The following is an 11,450-nucleotide window of genomic DNA, read 5'->3' as shown; positions in this document are numbered from 1 at the left end:
GATGCTCCTGATCCCTGCCAAAAAGCAGCACAACTTCCATTTGGTGCCAAATTTATATGAACTGTGTGCCTGATTTGGGCTGGGCAGACTCACCTGTTGCTCACCACCAAGCAGTTGGGACCATACATTTCTGAATGTTCCCTTTGCAGCCATGGTGGCCTTGGGTACCGTTTACACTTGGCACCGAAGGCAAGCACTGTTGCTTTCGCTGGGATTGGTTCCACTCCATGGAAAAGTGGCTGCTACTTGATCTGGCCTCCTCTTTCTCCTCTGCTCCCCCCCTCCCTGCCCACCTAAAGGCTTTGCTGTGCAATCTTCCCCCAAACAGTTGGGCACTAAGGTGAGCATAGTTCACTTGGGCATCAAAGCAATGTTAAATGGATGAGTCACTTCAGATATGTTAACTGATAGACTACAATGCATGAGCAACCCATTTTGGATTTAATAGCACGTGTCTTGTGCTGTCACATAGGAAGTAGTTTGAAAAACGGGTATCCAATTAAATCTGTGAATCAGCATTGGCTCACTGTCATACCCCTGTGACAAGCAAGTTGTGTAAGTCTTTTCCTCCTCTGATCCTGCTGCATAGCTCTGTTTCGCCCAGCCTTTGCTGCTGCTGCTGCTGCTGCTGCCTCCACTAAGGGATCTTCTTAGAATTGTAGAGTTGGAAGGGACCCTGAGGGATCATCTAGTCCACCCCCTGCAATGCAGGAATATGCAGCTGTCCCATACGGGAATCGAACCTGCAACCATGGCATTATCAGCACCACGCTCTAACCAACTGAACTATCTGTTGTTCTAATGGAGTTCAAAAGGGCCCGATTTGTGAGGCAGGATGACCCAAAATATAACTGGCTTCCTCAAAAGTTGAACTGGAAATGGCACATCACAGCTTTAACACCAAGCTGTTAGATGTTTAAAAGGGAATGGAAGTTTCCCTAAAATATCAGGATAGATATGGATTGTGTCTAATCTCATGTAATGGAGCCAGAGTCAATGGTGATGTGTACACAGCCTAAATTTGCCTCTCTGTGGTTTTGGTAATAGAGCTTTGTATATATACATTCCTCCTGAAAATATTGTGTATACAATGTTTTTGTTTAAAAGGTCTAACATCTAAAACATCTCAAAGCACAAGGAAGCTAGTCTTTGGCTGATGGGTGGATTGGCTGTGCAAAGGTTCTCCTGCTGGATTTGTCAAATTGGGCAGGATATGTGGAGAGAAATGTAGCTCTTAGCCCTTGTTGGCTGTCGCAGCATCATGCCGCATGCTTGAGAAGGGCTCCACATCTGTGGGTGAGAGTTGCAGGAGCTGAATAAGCATGTTATCATCAAAGAACCAGTTTGGTATGGAGCAGGATGTGACATACATGCTGAAACCTTTGGAAAGATGCATAGGGATGCAGCTCACACAGGGATGTGCACGTTTAGATTAACACTCTGGAGATTCTGTGACATGTGAGTTTTGGCTAAACTGTGGTTTGCTTTGGTATGCCTTTCTGGCTGCTATAGGAGTCACACAGTATTTAATGTGTGCTTTTTAATTCAGAAGGGACACATAAAATTACCTTTAGACCCCAATTGTGGCTGTGGAGCAAAGGCTGAAAATGTAAATGCAGTAGTATGATTTCAAGGCAAACTGAACATATTTATTGTCGTCTTTTGTACTTCTGAGTTTAAACCCAGTTACACAGTCTGCATTCCAACTTGGGGCTTCACACATGACATTTTTTTCTTGCGCATGAAAGGAAAAAAAAGAAACTTGTGTGTGAACACTCTGCAGATTTATGTTTGTCTTTCATCTGATGTTTGGAGGCCACAGCACCCCATGTGATGATACCCCAGTTAGATATTTGTCTGGCAGCAAGGGACTTAATCACACTTCTCAGTAGGCGCAGAACAGTTTTCTGAAATGGTTTCCTGAAGCTCTTTGAATCATGAGCAGACATGTTAAATGCTATTTTTGATCAAGTATTTTAGCCAGCTGGCGATCGTCTTCAAAGCCTCCCAAAGTTTCATGTGCAAATCACTTGTTGCAGTGCCCCTACAAAAATTATAGATTTCTTAAAATAGTAGTTTTTTGCACTCTTGTTTGCAGTAGTCTTCAGCTATGGTTCTCTGGAACCTGTGATTTCCCCCAAATGTTGCATCCTCCAGTTCCCATCATCCCTGACCGTTGGCTATGCAGGCTGGAGCTAATAGAGTCCAAAAACATCTGGAAGGACACAGGTTCCTCATCAGTTTCCTCTCCTAAGCAGGTGTTTAATTCTAAACCTCCTTTCAGTGCTGAACATAAAATCTGAACAGTTCTGGTACCTCTCAGTTCTAGACTTGTATAGCTGCAAATAACTGGAAAATGAAAAGAAATTTTGCAGCCTGATTATTGTGTGTATGTCTTTGCGGATTCGAATCTCATCAAATTCAATTGGATTGAACTTGAGAGATCCGGAGTGTAGGATAGCTGCGTTTAGTCACTTGCTCACCTTATATGTTTCATATGTACTAACTGTTCATCTGATCTGAAGCTGTGAGACTAGTCTGGTACAAATATGTGCTTTGATCAGTCTCTCTCTAAAGATGAGAAAAAGATGCATGCAAGTCTGTTGCCCCCCTAACCAGTGGCATAAAGCTAATCTTGAGACCTATGTTTATTTAGATGTGTTTTGCTTTCTTACAATCCAAACAATGGGTGGGGGAAGCTATGGTTTCTAAGAAGCATAGTAAGAAGTAGTAGCAAATATCTGAGAGATAAATTGACTTTTCTAAGCAGCTGCCAGCTGCCTATGACAGGTGAGCAACCTGTAAAACATATTTGTTTGGAAACCTTATAAAATGTATTTGCCTGGGGACATGGCTGGCCCAAGACATTTTGGCACTTGAGGTGGACCACAGTATGGTGTGTCCCCAGGCAAGAAGGAATGAGTGACGATCTACATCTGGAACAAGGCAGGGATAAAGATCTACAGTGGGGACAAGGGTGGGAGGAAACCAGCAGCACCTCCTACTTGCCTAGATGCCACTCCAGTGCATGCCACAGGGCAGCAGCAGCAGTAATAATATGATAATATTTTATTTATTTATACCCCGGCCATCTGGCTGGGTTGCCCCAGCCACTCTGGGTGGCTCCCAACACATATAAAAATAATAATAAAACATCAAATATTAATAGTAGCAGCGGAAGGTGATGCATTCCTTGGAGTTGGGATCTGCTGCCCCTGCTGAGCCAGCCGCCCAAAGCAGGTGGGCCAGCCCCGCTTGGAAAATCTGGTCTCTTGTCCCATTGTTTACAGGGATCTTGCAACTGGGTTTCCTTCTTGATTTTGTGATCAACTGACTTGCAGCTAAGGAAAGGGCAATGAGAAGGGCATTTGGTATTCTGTATTTCAAGGGCTTTTTTCCTTGAAGATTAGTGACATGCTAATTTGAACCCTTTCTCAGTTATATAGGTGACTGTGAAATTCACATGGAATTGTCCAAGTTCAAAGCAGGAATGAAAGGAATACAGGTATGTATAGTTGCACTTTACTTGTAGTTTACTAAATGGTGTGAGCGACTGAAAACATTACACTAAATGTGGTTTCCTTGCCTTTTGTAGTTGTATGGGACATTGCGAGTGATACTGGAGCCCCTGCTGACAGATCCACCTTTCATTGGTGCTGTAACCTTGTTTTTCATCCAGAAACCTGTAAGTTATGAATTCTAGTCTGGAGTTTACTTCTGCTTTTAATTTACATATTGGTCAGCGTGTCACTTAAAGGAGGCACAAAGAAAAGGTAATCAGTAGACCTTTTCCAAATGCTTGTGAGCTTTTTGGTGCACTGTGGAAAAGGTGGCAATTAAAACAGAGGTGCAAGATGGGGAAGGGAGGGGAGGGGAGGGCGTAATGTACAACCTTAATCCCATACACATTCCTTAGAGGCAAATGCTACTGTGTTGAAAGGGGCTTGCCCTTAGTACTAAGTGTGAATAGGGTGACAGCCTTTGATCTCCTTCTGCAGGGGTCATTAAATCATTGAGGCTTGTTCTCATTTTGCTTAGTCTCAGAAAGATCATTTCTGGCTCAGTACGTTTTGCTGCATGAAATAAAGTTCAATAGTGCCTCTATCTCCAGAAAGAGGCACTCTCTCAGGGTGGTCACTTCCCCCTGCTGCATGCAGTGGCATAGCATGGGTTCCCAGTACCTGGGGCAAGGAAAATATTGTGTCCCCTAAGACAAGTATTGCACCCCCTAACCAGCGCCTCCACTTAGTGCTGCTGCTGTCGTGGAGCACCGGCAGGACATGCATGCATACCTTCTTGGGCTGGGGCGCGCCTCTAAAAAATTTGCACCCGGGACAATCGCCCCAGTAGCTTCCCTACTATATACTTATGGCTGCATGGTAGGGCTGCTTCTAGGAAGAAAGCTTAAATTCTTCTCTTAGGGCTGTGGTGTTTTCTGTTAGGTAAGAAAAGCAAAACGCCTTATGGTACCCAGGTTTTGAATGATAATGCCATTTCTAAAAAGTTCTGGAATTTGTTAATTACTTAGACTAGGGATGGAAAGCATCTGGAGGGACCACGTCTGGTGAAAGCACAAGTCTGGACTTTTAAGCTCCACGTCTGAGTGCTTTTTAGAGGGGGGTGGGACTGCAGCTTTACTCAGGAAAGCCCACTCTTTAACACGGACACAGAGCTTTAAAGAATGGATCTGTGCCTAGAAATGCGGCAGAAAAGGAAGTCTGGATGAGCCCTCAGTAAATAATAATAATAATAATAATAATAATAATAATAATAATAATAATAATAATTAATAAATAATTAAGAATAATAATAAATTTTATTTATAACCCGCGCTCCCTGGCCAGAGCCAGGCTCAGGGCGGCTAACACCAATAAAATCACAGTAAAAACATAATAGGGGGGAAAGAGGGGGGGGAAACATTTTAAACCAATTTAAAATACAGGTTAACCAGTTCCAGAACTCATATTGCTGGCTTTGGAAACGGCATTGCGATTTATTATGCTGCAAAATACCACCCTGACTTAGGCATGCCTAATTGAGTTGAGAAAGTTGACACACACTGAACAAATATATGGGAAGGATCCAGACAGTATGGCAAGCCTCAAGTTCGTCTCCTTCTCAAGCACATTGTTGCCCTGAGGCTTCCATGATGTGTGTGCTAATTCTTTGCTTGTGGAACTCGTGGTAGCAGCCACAATTTCTTTATAATAGGCATGAGTTAGGGCTACATGACTCTCCAAGCCTTCAGTGGTTGTGAGTAATCTGAACTCAGTCGGAATTACCACACAGCGCAGCTCTCATACCAAACTGACATGCCAACACATTAGAGACAAATGGAATTAACTATTGTTATTGCTATTAATTACCCACCCTTCACCGGCAGGCTTATGACGGGCATGTCAATTGGGAGATTTCAAGTGTTTGAGGGATCTATTGGCATTTGTTGTATTCTGTACTGCTGGATTTTAATGCACAAAGGTTTCCAAGCAAAAGTTCCAGGCTCAATCCTCGGTGTTCCCACATAGGGCTAGAGAAGACCCCCTGCCCAAAACCCTGGAGAGAAAAGGCCAGTCTCTGTGGAACTTGGGTGGGGAACTTGTGGTCCTTGAGATGTTGGGCTTCAGCTCCCATCAGCCTCAGCCAGCATGGCCAACGGTCAGGGATGATGGGAACTATAGTGCAACAACATCTTGAGGACCACAACTGTAGAGAATATTCAGCTAAATAGGCCAAAAAGCAGCTTTGTTCCTAATTTGGTCCCCACTGTTTGCCAGTTCTGTATTATACAGATTTGTTTGTTTATAAGTAAATACATACATGTTTGTTCCTGTGGCTAAACTCATGGTTTCTCCCTCTCCCTCCCTCTCTCTTTTAATTCCTAATATAGCATTTGGAAATCAGTTGGGCAGGACTGACGAACCTCTTAGATGCCCCAGGCATTAGGTAAATGTTCACTTGTTTCCATCATCCTAAGGAAAAGGCTTGTATCTGAAGGAAGGCAATGTGCCAGAGATGTCAGAGTTGTGTTGGGACCAATTCACACATTACAGTCTCCAAAATGAAGGCCATTTCTAACACCCCCTTCTGTATGGCAGCTGTTCCATACTAGTGGCTGTAGGTATGCAGAGTGTCTCTCTGCCCATCACATGGAATGCCTCTGTTACTTTTTGACATCCCAGAAAATATATGAACTCTTCTCAAACGGTGGGGAAGGATAATAATATATTTTGCCACAGTTGCACTTGTGGGATTTATTAGCTTGCTTTGTAACTTTTCTCAGATTTAATATCGTGGGCATTCAGATATTTGGCTTTGTAATGAGATTTTTTTAATAACGGTCCATGTCACTAGGTTGGCAAAGGCTACCCTGGAGTTCCTCCAGCATGAGCCAATATGATTTTCTTTTTTCCTGCTGAAGCCAAAGAAATCCCAAGCATGTCAGATTTAACCAGGACACATACACCCATTCCTCTTCTGTGTTATTTGTGGCAAGACAATCAACTTTGTAGCTGTGGCTTTGAACCTGATAATTCTGCCTTAAGCACAACTGCTGTACAAAGCATTTTTTAAAAATAATAATAATTAAATGTGTGGTTTTTCCTCTTTCAGTTCATTTTCAGATACCTTGATTCAAGATCTCATTGCTGCCCGGTTGGTGTTGCCAAACAGAATCACCATCCCACTGAAAAAGAACATTGACATTTCTCGCTTGAAGTTCCCTATTCCATACGTGAGTCGTGTCTGAGAATGGTGTTCTTTAAGTCTTGGCTCAGGGAGTAAGAGCACTCTCTAAACAAGCATTGTCCTCTAGCTTCTTTGCCCAAGTCGCCTTCAGGCAAGGGACAGTTCGTGCTGCTTTGTTTTGCAGGGAGATGAGACGGTGTTGGCTATTTAATGAGCATTCACTCCAATTTGTGTTTTTTTTGGGGGGGAGGGCTACACAATATTGCAGCAATTTCCATGGTATTTTCTCTTCCCTTATCACTAAAGTTGCAATTCTGGGAGCAAGTTGGGCATGTTTCGTAAGAACTTCATATCGGCTTTAAATTGTGCAACCTGAATTTGCTGGTGTGTGCGATGGAATCCCTACCAAAAAAGTTGTACTATACCTCTGGTTTGCATTTGCTCTTACCCACCACTTGATTCTTTCCTTATGGGGAGGTACAAAGAGAGAACATGGCAGGCTGGGAGTGAGTCTGCAGTAAATACTCTGGAGGATTATTTTAGTAAAAAGCTAACCCTCGTCAAATTTTATTAACCAGCTTCCGTAGTGATAGACAGCAGGCATGTTTCTTACTGCTGTGTTTATAGGGTTTTCTTAATTGTAGCTTTTTACAATGTAGGCATCTAGCGAGGATTCTAAGTCTATATACTTTAATGTTTCTCTGTGTTTTTGTTTTGCTCTCCAAGGGAGTAATAAGAGTATACCTACAAGAAGCTGAAAATCTTGTCCAAATGGACAATTTCCTTGGGAAGTCGGACCCTTATGCTCTTCTGAGGGTTGGTCAGGTGCAATTCCGAAGCAAGACAGTGCACAGGAACCTGAACCCCATCTGGAACGAAATGTTTGAGGTGATGATTCTCCTTGAACTCTTACTAGCAATAAGCTGGAATGCAGTGCTCTCTCCTTGTTCAGAATTCTAGACACAACCAAGTTAAGGTACTTAAATAAAATTAAAAAGCCTTACCTTTGGAAGAAGGCAGATCACTACTTATATGAATAAGTAAAATTGAACTGGAATAGATGGGGAAAGTTCCCTGTGAAATATTTCACTACTGGCTCCTTAATCAACATTGAATGGTGTAGCAAGGCTTTAATGAGCAAGGCCCTCGTTAAGCTTCATCAGGGGTCTAGGCATCAGGTGTGGCCCTCCAAGTCTCTCTACCTGGCCCATGAGACTCTCCAAAGGCTCCTTAGCACCCCCCCCCCATTGCATCCACTTTTGTGCTTGGCTGGAATGGGTCTGTGAACTCTGCTAATGTTTGCCTGTGTTTAAACACATTTGCCTACCCTACAAAGATAATTTACACTCATCACTCTGCCCGTTTTTGCCTATGGCACATTGCCCTAAGAAGTTTGTCCAAAAGAGAAGGTGACCGTCAGGCTAAAAATGGCTCCCCCATTCCTGAGTTACAAGATGGGAAATCATCATGATTTTAATTGAGCATCATGAAAGGGCACGGAGGCATTTCGGCATCTTCCCCACTTCTGCAGGATTGTGCTTGGCAAACAGGAAAGTTCGCTTTCTGCCAGCTTCAGAATAATAGGAAGGCTTGCATTTGTGCAACTGCATTTTGAGAAAAATAGCTGTACAATATTCTGTTACTTTAACGCACTTTCTTTCCCCCTACAGTTTGTTGTTCATGAGATACCTGGTCAGGATCTAGAGGTAGACCTGTATGATGAAGATCCCGATAAAGATGACTTTCTGGGCAGGTGATGGATATAAATTTTCCTCTTTCATCTGTGCAACTTTCTGCTTTATCTCTTTCTGCCCCTCCTGCAGCAAAAGAGCCAGTGTGATAAGTATTCAAAGAAAAGTGCCATGGTACAACCCTCCATGGGCTATACCATTTCTGAATTCAGATGGGGGGAAATGCAGATTGCAATACTTTCCTGCTTCAAAAGCATTCTGCCACCAACGGCTAGAGGGTAGAGAATAGTTAAATTCCTCCCCCTGACATGCTAGTTTGTTCTTTATATATACGTATATAAAAGTGCAAGGGAAAGCATTCTGACATACATTTGCTCTATCTGCATTCTGCAGTGGTATAGTCTCAGTACAGTTATACCTTTTCCTTTTTAAACGCATTGGTAAGTTTAAAAGTAATATTTCATTCCTAGGCAGGAGTAGCTTGGCAAACTACACTGAACAATTGCAAAGCCCTCTACATGGGGCTACCCTTGAGGTTGGTTCAAGAATTGCTACTTGTGTAGAATGCTGCAGCCTGGCACCTGCAAAATGCATACTTTTCAATGCCCAGTAAATACGCATTTTAACCATAAAATATGTATATTTGTGTGTACTTTTTGGCGTACACTCAAAACTACATTGCAAAATTCAAAGAAGTGCATGATTTCGTCAGGTGCTGTGTTTGAATCCACAAGCAAGATCAGGACTGTCAAGATGCTTCATAAAGCAGACCAAACAAATTCCTCCTCCATCCCTACTTGAGATAAGGAACTGTTCATTGTCTGAGCCAGTTCTAATTCCTATGGATTGGGGATGCAAGGACCTACCAATTCATATAAGGAGCAACTATCTCAGTTCTTGTTTGATTTAAGGAGCACCCTCAAACCTTGCTGCTTCTGAGTTCATTTTAAGGGCTGCACAGCTTCCTGGTGAACAAAATATTATAAGAATCTGCAAGAGCCATTGGACATTTCTAAGTAAATGTAGCCACACAGTTAGAGATGGTGGGGAGGAGGCAAAATATTCCATGATACTAAAGGGATTGTTTTTCTGCACCTCTGTTCTGTGTGCCTCTGTATTACTTTAGAACAGAGGTTTCTGTTGATCAAAAAGCACAACCCATTCATAATTGATGCAGGTGAGGAGATGTGAACACCAGGAACATCAATACATGTTCTGTTTATAACTCATAGAAGCAAGGAAAGATACTACAGTCCCTAAACGGCTTATTCTTGTTCTGTCTTTTTACAGCCTGCTTATAAACCTTGCAGATGTGATGAAAGACAGAGTTGTCGATGAGGTAAAATGTGTTCTCACGTTAACTCTTCATTTTATAATGTTTCTTGAAAGCGTGCAGATTTTCTGATAGGCTTTGAAGTTTTACGAAATTTTAATGATCCATGGGGACAATTTAAATCACTTGAGTTCTCGCTACTGTCATCAAATATCTTAGTGTTTGAACAAAACAGCTGATGGAAGATTACAAAAGCTACAAAGAGTAGATCAACAAATAGGGTCTGACAAAAACTTTCTTGGGCAATGTCAGGGAACTGCCATCAGAGCATCAGGTGGTGGAGGGACTCAGGCAGGATGAAAGAGACTCAACTGCTGAAGCAGGGACCAGCAGGGGGAGGAGTGGGTCTCTGAGGGAATGCGAGCAGGAGGGAGGGCTCAGGGAGGCTTCCAGCGAGAACAGTGGGGAGGTATCGGAGTCTCCCATAGGGAGACCCATACCTCGCAGGAAACTGTCACGCCGTGAGTCCAGGAGACGCGTTTCCGTTAAGGAACTTCTTTGCTGGAAACGCTTCCGCAGACAGCCACTGTCGGACTCTACTAGTGACTAGAGCAGACATGTCTGAGGAGCTCCGTCACACACGGAGGTTTGTGGGGGCGCACAAACTCTGAGGGAGCACGTTTTCACGCACAAGCAGCTAATCAAACCCTCACAGCAGTCCGACAGTCTTTGTACGCTGCCTGTGCAAGAGAAGGCATCATGAGCGAACCAACCGGAACCGGAGGAGCAGGGGCTGGAGCTGGTCCAAGCTTGGAAGATAGATACCGAGCGTTGGAGGTTCAACTGGCCCTGCAGACGGCGAGGCTGGAGGAGAGAAGGGCTCAGGATGCAGACAAGAAGGGGAGAGCCACTCAATTCCCCAGAAAGGTACCAGGATTGGTGCAGAAATTTGGGGGGGACCCCAAGGACTACCATGCTTTTAGGACAGAGATGCAATATGCCCTTAATGTGCAGTTCGATGAGTTCCCTGATGAGGAATCGCGAGTTGCTTTTGTAATTGGGCATCTTGAGAAAGGGGCTAGAGACTGGGTTCGACCCCTAATGGCAACGCACAATGACATACTAAAGGACACAATGAAGTTCTTTCGTGCAATGGATATCATGTTTTCCAGCGATATTGAGGAAGGGGTGGTGCGCAGACAGCTAATGGCTTGTAAGCAGGGGAGTCGATCTGTCCGTGAATATTGGACTGAGTTTACCATGCTGATTCACAGACTGAGTTGGGATTTATCGGCGGCACCCGTTCAAATGCTATTTGAAGAAGGTCTTTCTTCGGGGGTGAAAGACGAGCTGGCACGGAGCCCCAGGGCGGAGTCTATGGATCAGCTGACCAAATCTGCGCTGACCATAGGAGCGCGGCAGGAGGCAAGAGCCTTGGAGAGGCGGGAAGGGAGAGGGGAACGTTGGAAGGAGTTCCGCATTCCAGACATTCCTGAGCCAGCTTTCCCGCCGGCAGAGCCGATGGAAATCGGAACAGCGCGCGCGCGCGCATTTTCAAAAACCAGCGAGGGAGCTAAGAAGGAGGGAAAGGGCCCCCGGAAATGCTATCTCTGCCAACAGCCAGGCCACTTTGCCAGAGTCTGCCCCCAGAGGAAGGAATGGCAAGGGATGGTGGGAGCTGTTGAGGGGGGAGAAGAAGGGGGAGCGGAGCAGGTAAAAGCCAACGCCTGGTTGCCACAATTGGGGCACTGCAGCCAGGCCAAAGAGCAGTGAAAGTGCCCGTGCCAGAAGCTCCTCGACCT

At 44.2% G+C, this 11,450-nt stretch overlaps 1 protein-coding gene across 1 annotated transcript in view; it reads left to right on the top strand.

Moving 5' to 3' along the window:
• ESYT3 (extended synaptotagmin 3) overlaps window positions 1-11,450 on the top strand; it is a 44,767-nt gene that overhangs the window by 14,354 nt on the left and 18,963 nt on the right. The window contains exons 5-11 of the mRNA XM_081188457.1: window positions 3,439-3,505; window positions 3,596-3,685; window positions 5,888-5,943; window positions 6,610-6,730; window positions 7,411-7,572; window positions 8,355-8,437; window positions 9,666-9,714. Coding sequence (XP_081044583.1) covers window positions 3,439-3,505; window positions 3,596-3,685; window positions 5,888-5,943; window positions 6,610-6,730; window positions 7,411-7,572; window positions 8,355-8,437; window positions 9,666-9,714 — 628 coding nt within the window. The remainder of the gene's footprint in view (window positions 1-3,438; window positions 3,506-3,595; window positions 3,686-5,887; window positions 5,944-6,609; window positions 6,731-7,410; window positions 7,573-8,354; window positions 8,438-9,665; window positions 9,715-11,450) is intronic.

Source organism: Podarcis bocagei, assembly GCF_964188305.1.
Source record: "Podarcis bocagei genome assembly, chromosome: 1".
Taxonomy (NCBI): Eukaryota; Metazoa; Chordata; class Lepidosauria; order Squamata; family Lacertidae; genus Podarcis; species Podarcis bocagei.
Note: the sequence above shows the minus strand (reverse complement) of the source record. Positions and strands in the feature narration are given on the sequence as shown.